Here is a 15,402-nt window from a genome sequence, read left to right on the forward strand (position 1 = left end):
AAAAAAAAGATGCACAAACTAAGTATTACAGCAGTTTGGTACTTTAGACTGCTACTGATTGTCTCTTTCCTTGACATCCTTTTTATTGGCTTTATCTAATGCATTAATTTAAAAAAAATGAATTTTTATTCACATTTGCTGCAACCCATGTGCATAAAATAAACTTAAAAATGTGTTTAAGTTGGTTTCATCTCTCATCTGTTGTGTCCGTTTATCTGTGTGTGTTTTTGATGTGCAGAAAAAGAAACTTTTGGTTCCATTTTTTTTTTTTTTTTTTTAATTTGTTGAATTTTCGTAAGAAAAAGATGAGCGTTTCACCTTAAAGAGGCGTCGTGCCCCGCCTTTGCATGAGAAGAGGGATAAATCCTCTGCGTTTGACTGACGGCGATCCCCCATCAACTCTGGCCGTCCAATCAGAAATCAGATCCAGGGTCCGTCCCTGGCTCCCAGGTGAGCTAAATAGTCTCACTTCAGCAGATTTCCGCCAGTCTGTTCCAGGAAACCTCTTGGGTTTATCGTTTGCTTATTTTCTTTTTTTTTTTTTAGCGTCACACTAAAATGGTTTTCAGGTCTCCGCTTGATTTTTTATCAGCCTCCCGGCTCCTCCTGCCCCACTTTTCCGACGGGCCGCCTCACCTGTCCCGCTCCCGGTCCCCAGAGGACCCCCCGGCGGCCGCCCCTCCTCTGTCCCTCCCGGGACTCTGCTTCTCCGCCACGCAGATCGCCAGCGTGTGCGAAACCCTGGAGGAGACCGGGGACATCGAGCGGCTGGCCCGCTTCCTCTGGTCGCTGCCGGTCACCGCCGACGGCCGCGACTCCATCTCCGAGCACGAGTCCGTGCGGCGGGCGCGCGCCGTGGTCGCCTTCCACACGGGGAGCTTCCGCGAGCTGTACCGCATCCTGGAGACGCACCGCTTTACGCGCACCTCGCACGGGAAGCTGCAGGCCATGTGGCTGGAGGCTCACTACCGCGAGGCGGAGAAGCTGCGGGGCCGACCGCTGGGGCCCGTCGACAAGTACCGAGTCAGGAAGAAGTTCCCGTTACCGAGGACCATCTGGGACGGAGAGCAGAAGACGCACTGCTTCAAGGAGCGCACCCGCGGGCTGCTGAGAGAGTGGTACCTGCAGGACCCGTACCCGAACCCGGGGAAGAAACGGGAACTGGCTCACGCCACCGGACTGACGCCGACCCAGGTTGGGAACTGGTTTAAGAACAGGAGGCAGAGGGATCGCGCGGCGGCGGCTAAAAACAGGTTGGTGACTTTATTTCTATTTCTTTAAATAAACAATCCTATTACTATGAGTCACGCAAATATCTGCAAACCATTCAGAAATCACTGCGACACTGAAGTCAACCATTTTTCACTCAAACTGGCCAAGGTGGTGCGTAAAGACGCTATTCGTGCGTAAAAACGCACATCCGTTCGATTTGTTTTAGCTGGATGAGAGTTATCGAGTTTATGGAGCAAAAGCTGCACTCATTACTGCAAAGGTTATTTTCTGTTACTATACTTCATTTATAATATGCATAAATATTTAAACTCTGTGAGTTTTATCCAGTTACATTTTATTTTCTCATTAATCTCTCTTTGATATGTTTTTTGTTGTTGTTGTTGTTTTTCTCGTCAGGTTGCAGCATCACCGCATCTGCACAGATGGTTCCCGTCCACCGAGCGGAGGAGACTGCAGTCCAGACGGCAGCGCGGAGCGGGTAGACGGGGAAACTTTCCTCTCAGTGACGGACAGTGACTCAGACTTGGATGTCTGAAACTTTTGGTCAATATTTTTTCTTTTTTTTTTCACGGCCTCTAACAGATTTTCTCTATTTTTACCTTCATCTATCTTCTCACCAACTCTGACCAGCATCCGTAGATGGAGCACACCCCACAGCATGATGCTACCTCTTATCTTCACACTAAGGGGATAATAATATTTTCAAGACGATTTGTAATGTGAGCTTTAAGCTGAACACTTTTGTTCAAGTCATTTGTAAGAAAATTGCAAGCCATTTAAAAATGTTTCTTGCTATACAAATACGCTCTGAGTAAAACACATTAAAGGTTTGTGGTTGTATTTTGGAGGGGTCTGAATACTTTTAGAAGTCGCTGCATTGCGATCACTTTATCCTAGCCTGACCAGTAGAAGCACAGGTTGCGTTAACAATTTTCTGCTTCCTCTGTTTTCTGGCTGATGGTTTGTTTCCAGGGAAAGAGCTCGTGACCTTTGACCACTTTCTGTTCCAGCCACATCCAGTGATAATGGGTTCATCTGACAATCCAAATTAGAGCAGCACTGAGCAGAAAACCCCCCACTGGTCTCCGTCTGCAGCGGCTGGAACTTTTCGGACTGAAACCTCATTTGGTGTCGTTTTCCTGAATGAAACTAGTTTTTAGAGACAACCTGGACCGACTGCTGTACAATCAACTACTAACTAAATCCTACCTCTTTGTCTGCCTGTTTGTATTTTTAGTCATAATGCTGGTTTTCCTCTTTACCTCAGCTCTGTTTCAGGTTCTCTGTGCAGTTTGTGTGAAGCCATGCCGCGGCCTACTCCATGTTCAATTTGATGCTGACAAAATGTTTTTAGTATTTTATATTAAAATTATTTAATTTTAAAAGATCATTTGAATTCATTTGTTATGTGAAAAAATGTCTAATGTTCTTTTTTTTTTTAATGAAAACTGTTTATTTGTTGAAAAGCAAAGATCATTTTTAAATGAGCATATTTTAACATTTTCAAGGTTCAACTATTTTTTCAAAGTAAAAAACAAACAGAAATACTCAGAATATGAACCTGAAATCTACTACATTTAAAATAGTATTAAACAATCAAAATGAATCTCTCAGTTAATTATTGTAATTGTTTTTATTTATTATTTTCCCTGCTTAATACACAAGTGCAAATATTTGTTTATTCAAAACTGAAAATGCAGATGAAGTATTTAATGATGCACAACAACATGATAATTTATAATATTTTTATAAAATCATTGAGGAGAAACAAAAGAAACTCATGCAGTTGTGGGTTTTCTAAATTTTAAGTGTGTGATTTTATTGAATAATTTTTTAGTTTTAACATGAAAAGACAAAAACAGCATAAAACACATAATCAATTAATAATTCTGAAATATTTAAAAGTTATATGGCATTTACCTTGAAAAATGGAAAATATTCCACAACTTTTGTTGTCTATGTTTTGTGATAGTTAAATTACCAGCAAATAATAAAAAAAATGTTCCATTTTGACCGTCTAAAGAGAAGCAAAAAAAAGGACTATATTCATATTTTTTTATTATTATTATTAAGTGTATTTATATTTGTGGGCCACATAAGAAGATAGAACTAAGTTGTTACTGTTTTGTGTGTTTTTTAAATATTTATATTTCTAATCTATTTTAAAAAATCCTGTAAGAACACACTGTAGCGCCACCCAGTGGTAGGGGAAAATACCGAGCTTCTTTGTTACACAAAATGTACTTCACACTGGGTTATAATTTTTTTAATTTAAATTTGAGTTTTCTCTGATTTGTACTTTTTTAGTACAGCGCTTTGATTAACGGCACTTAGTAATAATGATATTAACAACTACAGTAATAATTGCTATTATTATTAATACTTATAATTACTTTCTATTTTTTACTTTATTGTATTTCTCACCAAAAGGTGAGATTTAAAAAGAAATCACGCAGTGCTGAATAAACGACTGGATTTCATCTTAATTTCCGAGGAGCACTTGAACTCAGCATTTGTTGACGTCACAGAACGTTTGCGTCACCCTGGCTGCAATACAACCTTGCACCCAGCAGGTGGCGCAGGTGACCGGGCATTAGAGTGAGGATTGATGTTTTGAGGGAATAAATTGTGATTTTTATCAGACCCGTAGTTTCAAATTATATACTGATTTAATAACGAACTAAAATAAACAAATTACTGACACGCTTAGAAACCTGATAAGAACATAAACATGAATATTTTACAGATGCTATTTTATGTATTTTAGGAGACATGGGTAAGATGTGAATTTCTCAGATTAGCTTAGTTTATTTTTGCTTTTAATTCTCTGTTAAGGTGTCATAATAATATAATTATGCATTTATAACAAATCTAAAATGCGCCTCATCATGTTCAAACTTTGCATACCAAAAAGAATACACTAACAATGTCTTACTGTACATTTAATTGGTTTAAGTTTAAGAAATATAGACATTTTATTAAATACTTTTGTATACAGACTGCTATAAACATAGAGTATTTTATTGAACTAAGGCATATGCATGGTCACGCACAACACGCAGTATTTTTAATTCGATGGGCCTTAAACATTAGAGTATAACTGGTGTGAATTAATGAATTAGGTCATCCAGCCCAATGTAGTTAACGCAGTAAAGCACAGGGAACGGGAAATAAGCGGTTTTAAGAGTTGACAACTTAAAATTATTAAAATTCAAAGTTGGCGTGCTATAGAAATATACATTACACAGAATGTGTATTACACTAATATTTGATACTCTCCACATAGTCAGTTAGCTTGCATTAATTTTTCAGGTACAAATGAAATAAGTTACTCTGTATCTGCTATTAAGAAATATTTGATAATCTGGCACATTTAAGTTAAAAAAAGACAACATTTAAGGGACAAATCCTACTTCACTAGATAGATAGATAGATAGATAGATAGATAGATAGATAGATAGATAGATAGATAGATAGATAGATAGATAGATAGATAGATAGATAGATAGACTTGTTAGTGCTCTGACGTGTTTCTTCTGTGTGTGTGTATGCGCGCGCGCTCCCGTGCATGTGTGTGTGTGTGACCATGCATAAGGACAGACTGATTGACTGGCTGTCTGGTAATGGCACGCGCCCTCACACAAACGCACGCGCGGGTCCACACACGCGCTCGACGCCTGCGGGTGAATTCCACTCCCTCTGTACGCCTCTTCCAAATCAACACGCACACGCGCGCGCTAACTCGCACGCACACACAAGGAGTTAGCAAGCGTCCGGCAGCGCGTGTGACGCGTTTTGCGCATTTCCTGCATCTCTTGTATGGCAAGCCAGTGTAACATTTATTCAAGCTGAATCCTAACTCCATGTTTTTTTTTTTACAATTATTGTTCCACAATGGGGAAATTCGGGTGCAGCAGCAGCAGCAGCAGCAAGTTAAATAGAAGTATGAATATTCAAACTAAGACAAGAAAGATAAAAACAGAATAAACTGTACAGTAAGGGTAAGTTTACAATTTAAGTAAAAAAATACTGTGCAATTAATAAAAGAAAATTGTTGAAAGATAACTAAAAGGAGTTGATGGAGAAACCAATACCAGCATTCTTTGGTGCCAAAACGTCAGGATTGAGTCAATGATTTAATGTCTTTTATCAAAATTGCATCACTACTTGTAAAACATGTCACAGATATTATAATTCAATTCATTTTGATCAAAAGAGAAGATTTTGGATGTCAGAAAGGCTTCTTATCAGTCCAGTTCATTTCGGTACAATACAAACTTATTGTCAAATGGTACAGAAGTGTAGAGTAAATCCAATACTAAGTAAAAGGGCTGGTATACCAATACCAACTTACAACAACTTAACGTTACAGGAAAACTGTATATCTGTCATTAACGGTGCCAGTGCTAACTAGTATGAGCGTTAATAATAGGCTGTGCTAGCTGCAGCATAGCAGAGAGCAAGAGGGAGAAGAGAGGGATGAGCAGTGCCACAAGGATTGGTGATTGACACTGCTAAAACCCTGCCTCCTTTCTCTGATTGGTTGTTTCTAGTTAGCACTGGGAGAACTGAGAGAAGGCAGAAGAGCTACATTTATCCACAGATAATCTCTCTCATACCTTTCTGTGACAACATAGTGATAATTTTAACAAATATGTAAAAAAAACATACATATTTTTTAAAGTTGCAATACAGCGGCTTTAACCTGCACTACATTTTTTCAACACATTATATGGTAAGTTAGCTTGCCATACCCGCTCACTGGCGGATTGGAGGGGGGAGAGAGGGGACGGGAAGCGAGGGTCGCGCGCAGGGACTGAAGGGAGGAAAAAAACGGATCGGGAGCGGAGCTCCGTGATGTGTCTGGGGTGCTCCCGAACCCGAAAAACCGCCGCATAGAGCGGATTAAAACACACTCTTTTTGACAGACTAAGCGCAAACACCCGCTGTGGTGGGAGATTGAAGCCTGGAGATTACCCCAGAGGAGGACCGAGCGAGCGAGCGAGCCGCGGCGGGGCTGGAAGCGGAGCAGCAATCCCGGATGGCTAGGCGCGGCTGCCCCCGCTCTCTCCCACCGTGACCCGGCGGAGACACTCGCAGGACTGCCGCGGAGCTCAGCGTGAGGACAGTTACACCGCGTTTCCTCCGTTCCCAGCCGTTAAACCCCGGCCTGTTTCCGCGGAAACGGGAATTTTGGGATCGAACATAAACAAACAACCGCTTGGGGTGGGAGAGTCTTCATCAGGCAGCCTCGGAGGGGAGTGAGTGTGCGGTAATAACTGCGTGTTTTCAGCCCCCTGGTGCTCCGTTATTGCGGGTATCTCGGTGTTCTGACATGGCTGTGTTAGAGTGAAGGAACCAGCGGCATTATGGGATGTAGCAGGACTGTGCAGTGACCCCGCTCATTGGAAGGAAACATTCCGTGTGCGGGAGCGGGAACAACCAGACCCAAACACACAGACAGACACAGACAAGCACGCACGCGCGCGCGCGCGCACACACACACTGCTATCCATTCTGTTAACACACACCTAATCAGCCCGCAGCCATGCCCGTCTTTAATGGCCTGCTGAAGGTTCGGGTGGTTGAAGCAGCGGATCTGAAGCCCACCGCGTGGGCATTGCGTCACGCCGTGGGGAAGAGCGGCTCTTTCCTGTTGGACCCCTACCTGACCTTGAACCTGGACGAGACCCGCCTGGGCCAGACCGCCACAAGAACCAAGACCAACAATCCGGCCTGGCACCAGGAGTTCTGCACCGAGGTCCGAGAGGGACGCAAACTGGAGCTGTCGGTGTTCCACGATGCTCCCATCGGGTATGACGACTTCGTGGCCAACTGCACCATCCAGCTGGAGGACCTGCTGCAGAACGGAACCAGGCACTACGAAGACTGGGTATGTGCAGATACATAACTTTAGTGTGAGTGTGTGTGTGTGTGTGTGTGTGTGTGTGGCATAAATGCTACAGGTTTGCATGACCACACACCAGCCTTGAGATGCAAACCACTTCAACAAATTAAAAAACAACATTAGCAAAGCACATTTACGAATTCAAAAACACAACAACATTAACGAAGCACTACATTAACAAAACGGAAAGGGTATGTCCCAGTTGGAAACCTGAAAAATCGCTGATTGGACAATTAGCATGAATATGTTTACGTTGAGCCCTACTTACGTCACCGCCATCTTGAAAGTGGCAGTGGAGAGAACGTGCTGCGTGAACTAGTTTAAACGGTTTTACAGTACAAAGTGGATCCACTGCCTCTACCTTTCACAGGTAAGAATTAAAGATAATAATAACAACGTAAATTTACGAGCAGAATTTCGTGACTTTGTTGCCAAGAAACAAAGTGGTGAAATGGTTGTTTCACCACCATTTCCGTGGTGAAACAAACTTCTAAACAACCAAGAAATATTTCCTTTGTTACTAAATTGGCCCAGTTCACTACTCTGATTATTTTCTTAGCTTAGCTAACTTTTTTTTAATACTGTGTAGTTTTTCTAAAGAGGGAGAGACAATGAGAAACCTGTAACGGGCGCTTTTGCTGTTTGTTTATTGTTGCCATGGTTACCTAGAAGTTTGTCTGTGGTCAAACATGATTACTTTAAGGTTCGTCAGTTGTTTCTTGTGTGTTCATCAATAAAAACGATTTATCAGAATCAGCTATATCAAATGTAATTATTGTGCCCCAAAACAATTAAATAAGCACATCAAAAAGTTAGAAAAGTTGTCCTTAGAGTTTTCTTTTTCATTCCTATATATAATAGTGTGTGAGAAATTGTGTCAGTGACATTCATTAACTTAAATTACGTTGCAGAAAGGCACTTTACGAAGTTCGGTCCATTTACTTGTATTAGCTTGCTGGCAGATAAGCCACTTTCAATATGGCGGACCCTATAATGCAAAGACATAATATAAGAATAGACGCCTTATGAACCGCTTTCGCCTATTGTCGCTGACGAGATTTAGGGCGGCCATCTTGGAGCGGTCCACCACTCCACTCAGCGTTATGTGTTTAGCAGGCACAATGACGTATCAGCGCATTTAATCGGTCATAACACAAATGATTAATAATGACACAAATAAATAATGATTAATACTGAATAATATATATTGGATACATGTTTTCCGTTTTGTTAATGTTGAAGTGCTTTGTTAATGTTGTTGTGTTTTTGAATTTGTAATTGTGCTCTGTTGGACCTCTGGGCCACCATAACTCAAAGGAACATCTTGGTTTGCAACAAAACAAAAATATAACAGGGCCTGCTTTATATGCATTGTAGCTTGATGCATTGTGTTAAGCAATGGAAAGTACCCCCAGGTACACAATGTACACATATTTTTTGAAAAAACTGCCACATCAATCAGCTGCAATGGCTTCCCTTTCCTTCCATCCAATTTTAAGAAATCTCATAGCTGTTAGTAGACTATGTAAAACTGAGCAAGGGGATAATACTTCACAAATGATAAAGAATTGGTGTATACAGCAAACTAGCTCTGAGTTATGGCTGCAACTAACTATTATAGTAATTGATTATTCTTCTGATTTGTTTGGACAATTAATCAATTAATTTGATAATAAATTAGTGCATTCTGCAAATTTTCATTTAGTCACTTAAACTTATTTCATACAACACTGGAAATTTATTAAAATAAGCAAATAAATAATTTAATCACTTTTTTTAAAATGAGAAAATTACTAATAACAGCAGACCTTCAGGTACACTTGATCATTTGTAGCAAGAGATGAATTTGCAGCTAAAAAATGTTTTTTTTACATAAACATTTGAAAAGCTCAGCTCTTGTTGCTTGACATAGCACCAATAGAGTGTAGGGTTCATTTGTTGATCATTTTTATGGATTAACCAATCAATAAATGATAGCTAACGGTACTTAGTTTGAGATTTTTTTCTACAGAATTTGATGCAGGTGAAGCTAAAACTATTCCACTTGAGGAGTAGGAGGGTAGAGCAACAAAGAAGGTTTTTTCTTTTACTAAAAAATTTTAGATTTTTTGCATAGTTTTCATGTAAGTACTCCTCTGAGTTTGTTATTCTTTCAGAAAATTGCCTGTATTAAGTCTGTATATTCTTGTTAGCAAGTAATTGATTACTAAGCTAGTCGAAGATAATTGAAATAATCGATTAATCACGATTAAGTTTCAGTTCTTGTTCTGTGAAGGGCTCAGAGGTTTGTTTAAAAATATTGGTAAACAAACAACATCATAAACACTAAGGAGTAGAGCAGACTGGTTGGAGTGTTTTGGAGAAGCTAAAAGCAGGTTTAGGTTCAATCAATCAATCAATAAAAAAACAACATCCAGGCATTAAACATCTCACAGTGAACAGTTCAGTCCGTCATCTGAAAATGGAGATAGTACCCACCTTAACTGAGAGCGCATTAATCAGAGAAGCATCCAAAAGGCCTCATGGTTTCTCTGGAGGAGCTGCAGAAAACTGCTCCAAACAATGTATGTACTCAGGAGGGTGAATTCATATCCATTCCACACTTTTAAGATTTTAATTTGCACAAGATTTTCCCAAACCATGAAGCATTTTCCTTCCTACTTTATAGCTGTGCACTGCTTTGTTGGAGACGTCCAAATAAAATGCATAATATTAATTAAAGTTTATGGCTATAATGTGACAGTTCGTCAGAAAGGCCCACATTCTCTATCGTCACCCTCTCAGACGTCTTCCTTTTGTTTTATCTTCTTATCAGTCTTAAAATGCGATGCCGCGCTCTCTCAAACAGCACTGGCACCACCAGCCCAGATGTTGCGCTTGTTCTTACACTTTTACAACCACAAGTGCAACATATAACCACCAGCTTTCTAATCTGCACCTGTGGAAATTTTGTAGTGCCGAATGTAGCCAGAGTGTGCGGCTTTAACAATGCAAAAACTTTTTGTAATTGTATGTAAATAAAAACATATTTGCAGTTCTCATCAGAAGAATGCAAGCGTATATTATTTTTGTGTGTGATAGTAATTTGGGGTGTAATAATGATCATTTCTAACATGGAAACATATAATCTTTATCAGGTCAGAATTATACATGCTGGCTCAAATATATAAATTCACCAAATTCATGCAGGTTCCACCTCAGCCACATGCTGCTTAGCCACAAAATGCTTCCATCTTATCTTCTCATCAGAAAAGAGAAGAGAAGATGAGATGCACTTTTTGAATTGATTGGTTTCCTGTTGCAGACCTTGGTTAGAAGCAATACGAAACACACCTTCAGGATAGTGCTGTTTCCACCAGTTTATGATCAAATTTAGCCTTGATGGATTGCAGGCTACTCTTGAAGACAATTTGGGTCAGAAACTTTGATACAACAAGGTTTCCCCCAGAAAACTTGCTAAGTCTAGTGGTTGGAGCGCTTGGCAGTCATTCATCCAGCAGCCTGTCATGTTTTTGAGTTGAAAAATGTTTAAAGTTGACAGGAAATTTGAAAATATCACTTGATAATTATGTGTTATTGAAAGACTGGAAAATTAATACCTGAACACCAACTACAAAGTCTTAAAAAATGCAAATATTTTAAAAAGACTTGAATAAATAAGCAATGCTAAGCCTGGTGGGGGCACAAGTAAAGCCTGGTGGCCCGCCAGGCTTATAATACACTGGGGGGAAACCCTGGTACAGATCCAGCAATGCAAAGATCCCAAACAAACATCAGAAAAAGCAGGCTACTATTAAGCTTCCGTACTGACCTTGATACTTCACTTCAGGTTCTACTGTTTTATCTTTTTATTGTGGCTTTAAGTTTAATGCATTTCCTGCATTTAAAAATGGAGAGCAGAAGTAGTTACTGGCTGTAGATCTGTCACCTGTAGATAGCTGGTCTGGGCCTCTTTGTGTTCCCCTCTGCTGCAGAGTATTTTATGATGTGAAAAACAGTCAGGAAACTTTCAGTAAAACTGCCACAAGGCCTAAAATAAAGATTAATAAACTGTACCCAGTAGAGGTTCTGTTGGAAATGAGATCATCTGTGAAGGATATGTTTCTGTATCCTTAACTATCTACTGAGAAAACGTAGTGAGTGTGTGTTATTCCAAAAGTTGCAGTCTCAAGCAATCAACTTTTCAAAATACAAAGAAACAAAAAACAAACTAACAAGTCATTGTCATCAATCTATAAGTGGCTAGGAGTTTTTATATGTATTTTTACCCATGATTTTAAGCTCCAAACTCAGATTTTGATAGTAATTATTTGCAAGAAGCTGCTGCCAGCCAGTGTAATCAGTTTTGGTCTCTTGAATCTTCCTGCTCATTTTGCTTTCTGAACACACAACATCCCTTGTCTGTACCCGCCCATACTGTACATGCAGGCCTGCTGCTGCCTGTCATTATGCGAGAGGCATGTCACATTCTGGATAAGTTGTTAGCCCATGTGAGGCAACACAGACACAGGACTAACAACCGCACACACACTCACTCATAAGAGCAGTTTTGAGATGCCAATTAACCCAACAGCTGTATTTTTGGACTGTGAGGCCAGAGTACTCAGAGGGAACCCACGTATGCACAGGAAGAACATCCAAACTCCATGCAGAAAAACCCCCAGGCCAGGATTCAAACCCAAGGTTTTCTTGGTGCAAGGCAACATTGCTAATAATACACCGCTCTCCAGCCTCTCGTATTATAGATACAAAAAAATAAGTTCTTGGATTTAAAATCTTGTATGCTGCTTTATTGTTCCAGCATTAACGTTTTAATATTTTTTCTACAATGTATTTTCTGTAGTTGGATAAGACTAATGGGGATTTATTGGGGACCAATACTGCAACATTGTTGCATTTTCAGCTGGTGCGGTTCACTTTCACACTGCAGTATGTCAAACTATCCCAACCCTTTGAAAAACCCGTTCCCCTCCTCGCCTGTGGTGGTGCTGCACCAAGAACTACTAAAAGAAACTACATGAAAACCTCTGAAGAAGACATGATGACAATGTACTTCTTCACAAAATGTAAACAAAAATGGAGCAGCATCAAAATTTAGCGGCTGTGGGATTTCTCTTTTGTCTTTCGTAAAAGCCACTAGCCATTTCTCCACTCGCCAAACTTGCCCGTTTGTTTTGTACCCAGAATTCCCTACAGTGTAGTCCACTGGTTTCTGGTCCGCTTGGCAGTCACATATGCATTCAAACCGCATCAGAGTTCACTTCAACTGAACTGTGACGTAGGTTTTTAGGTGGACCAGAGTTCGCGATTTTGGACTGTGTCAAAATTTGATTGTGCGTTCACACCTCCCCAAATGAACCAAACTTTCTAGATAAATGAACTAGAGTTGATTGTATTATGACAATGATTTAATGTGAAGACAAAAGTCATTCTGATGAATTAAAGTCAAATTGAAGTCTTTACTAAGCCATTTTTTTATGATGCAATACTATAAAATCCTTATTGTAATTTCTGTTTAAGGCTTTTAGAGGCAGCATGTCCATTTGAATGAGGCCTTTTGTTTGGGGAAAAAAACAAAAGGGAAACCATTTACTATGTCAGCATACGTCAGCGTATATATAAATAGGTACACTCACACTCGCACGCATCTCACCTCTCAGCCATCTAAAGTTAGGTCAGAGCATATGGATCACTCTGTTGATTGAGTACATCCTATTGATCTGCCAGCCGGCGCTTCAATACATCTGCCTCAGAGCGACGCAGTCCCACCAACTTCCCCTCCTCCCCGCATTACTCCATTACTCACCACTCGTGCCTGCCTTTTCTCCCTCATCCTTTCTCCTCCCTCCCCAACAGGAAAAAATTCCTTCTCATCTTACACTTATCCCCTCTCCTCTTCTAACCATCATCTTCCTCCTTCCTGCTACTCTTGTGTGCCTGAGAATCCTCTTTTATCTACTTCCTCCTGATGCTCTTACCTTCCTTTGCTCTTCACTCTCCAAGTGGGGATGGGAAGGACTCAAGGAGGCAGATGATGGAAATGTTTAATAGCTTGTCTGAGTCAGATCAGTCAAGCTTTTCTTTTCAAATGCTTAAACATTTGTGCCAATAACAGAGAAGCTTTTTGTGTAGCTAAATTATTGCAAAGATAAATAAATGGAGGATTACATCAGCTCAATCCTATAACTCATGGCATGATGAGCTAGAGTTAACATACCAAACTTTCAAGTTATTTACACATAATTTTAAAATAACAACCGTTTCAAATTACTTTTATTTAAAACAAAAAACAGCAATTATTTATAATACTGCTAAAGTGTTAAAACTTATAATGTTTATAATAATCTTACCCATAATATGTCATACTGCCATGTATTTATATAAGAAAAAATAACTTATGATACCTTTTTTGTTATTCTTCACTTACTGTCTCCTTAATATTGAATATTAGCTTCCTACGTCAGGTGTACCCAGACTGACTGATGCATCCATTGGGTGCGAACATCTTAGCTTATATTGCCTTGTGTTGGTTCATCAGTATTTATGTATGTGGTCATAACACTGGAGCACAGTCAGCACAAAATGTGACAGCAGAGCAAATGGTAGTTTGGAGTCTGGTTGAGTGTATCGTGGTTTCACATTCACTCTGAAAAATCAAAAGTGCTTGCCCTGCGGTTGACCCTTTATCCAGCCAGAAAATCGTTGCCCCTCAAAAGCTGGAATGAGGTGGAATGTGGTGCTGTTTTAGGTGGGTTTTTCCACAGGTTGGCAGATTGACAAACAACGTAGTTGGTATTGGTCAATTTTAAAATGTTGCTATTTTAAGCAACTCCATGATGATCACATCTTAATAGTGGAAAAAAAAGGACTTCAGTGGCTTGGCGTCATTGTTGGTGATCTGCAGTTATGTGGAAAAAGGTTCCTTGATGTTAAAGGGTAGTGAGCAAATTGGTTCGAGATAATAACAAGGCAACAGTCCTTCAAACAACCACTTGTTACAGTTTGTGCAGAATACCACCTTTGAAGATCGAACAAGCAAACTCTTAAAGGAATTTGACTACAACAGCAGAAGACCACTATGGGTACTGCTTGTATTACCCAAAAACAGTGAACTCACACAGGCTTATCAAACATCAACATATTAGAAAAATGTTGCCTGGTTCGATGAATCTTGATTTTAACTATAATATTCAGATGGTAGGGTTAGGGTCAGATCTTAGCATGGATACATCCATCCTATGTTGTGGTAGTGTAATGGTGCAGGACACATTTTCTTGGTACATTTTGGGGTCCGTATTACCTAATCATCATTTAAACACCACACAGCGACCGTAGTCCAGCCATCTTTTGATGTATCCTCCCAGCAGATTAATAAAACATGTCATAAACTCGAATAATCTCAAACAATTACAGTGGATTCACAGTACTCAAGTTCCTAAAGTATTAGGTGGTTCTCTTCCAAGGTCAACCTAAAAAAAGTGGCCATTGGGTGTGCCAACAGACTGTTTTTGTAAAATCTCACTCAAGAGACAGACTTCACTAATAAACAAGGAAAGAAGGAGGACACTGTGTAATGTTTGGTTGCAAAAGAGGACCCAAGTACAGAAACTTTACGGATAAAGGAGATTTTAAGGACAGGAAAATATGAGGGAGCTTACAATGAACACTGGGAACAATGGAGAATAAAGAAGGTAAAACACGAGAAGCCACAGGAGTGCAATGGAAGGAGCCAGTGGGGAACAATGAAAACCAGGAATCTTAAATACAATCAGGGAAAGATGGACATGATAAAACAACCAGAAGAGTTAATCTAAGGTAAGTAGAGTAGAATGGCATACTGAAGAAGAGAAGCAAAGAGAAACTGGAACCAAATCTGAAACGTAAAGAAGCAAATTCAAAGTCCAAAACACCCACCCGCCATAACACACTGCCTTTAGTGTAAACAAGAAGATGTGACTGAAAAGATGGAAAGATGTATACCTAAGGCCATATATTGCTGTCTAAATGTGGTCAAACGGCAGCTAGGAATAGGTTTGATCAAATTAGCTAATTAACCCTTTAAACATGTTTGTTCAATCTACATTTGGATGGAACCTTGTAGCTTGAAGCAGATCATTTCCAACACATGTTTTGGGTTTTATGAAGACAAGGTCTGGCCAGTCCATCACATGGTTTGTTTCCTGCTCATCAGATGACTACTGAAGCCTGAGCTCCTCAGATTTTTTTTTTCACTTTCTCCCTTGTCATCTCTGCAGTCTCTT

At 39.9% G+C, this 15,402-nt stretch overlaps 2 protein-coding genes across 2 annotated transcripts in view; both read left to right on the forward strand.

Moving 5' to 3' along the window:
- Positions 1-6: 6 nt before the first annotated feature.
- On the forward strand, positions 7-2,624 carry six3b (SIX homeobox 3b). The gene is made up of 3 exons (XM_015034474.1): positions 7-450; positions 547-1,253; positions 1,630-2,624. The coding sequence occupies exons 2-3, from the start codon at positions 559-561 to the stop codon at positions 1,766-1,768; spliced, it is 834 nt and encodes a 277-aa protein (XP_014889960.1). The 5' UTR covers positions 7-450; positions 547-558; the 3' UTR covers positions 1,769-2,624.
- A 3,372-nt stretch (positions 2,625-5,996) lies between these two features.
- prkcea (protein kinase C, epsilon a) overlaps positions 5,997-15,402 on the forward strand; it is a 38,095-nt gene continuing 28,689 nt past the window's right edge. The window contains exon 1 of the mRNA XM_015034473.1: positions 5,997-7,126. Coding sequence (XP_014889959.1) covers positions 6,782-7,126 — 345 coding nt within the window. The 5' untranslated portion in view covers positions 5,997-6,781. The remainder of the gene's footprint in view (positions 7,127-15,402) is intronic.

This window comes from Poecilia latipinna, unplaced genomic scaffold, assembly GCF_001443285.1.
Source record: "Poecilia latipinna isolate Pla-1442-1.1 unplaced genomic scaffold, P_latipinna-1.0 Scaffold299, whole genome shotgun sequence".
Lineage (NCBI taxonomy): Eukaryota > Metazoa > Chordata > Actinopteri > Cyprinodontiformes > Poeciliidae > Poecilia > Poecilia latipinna.

What these genes read in the sequence shown, in the direction of transcription:
- six3b (XM_015034474.1), top strand. Translation starts at nt 559, where the DNA reads ATGGTTTTCAGGTCTCCGCTTGATTTTTTATCAGCCTCCCGGCTCCTC. An exon ending in GCGGCGGCGGCTAAAAACAG is followed by an intron (nt 1,254 to 1,629) that starts GTTGGTGACTTT and finishes TTTTCTCGTCAG; the next exon opens with GTTGCAGCATCACCGCATCT.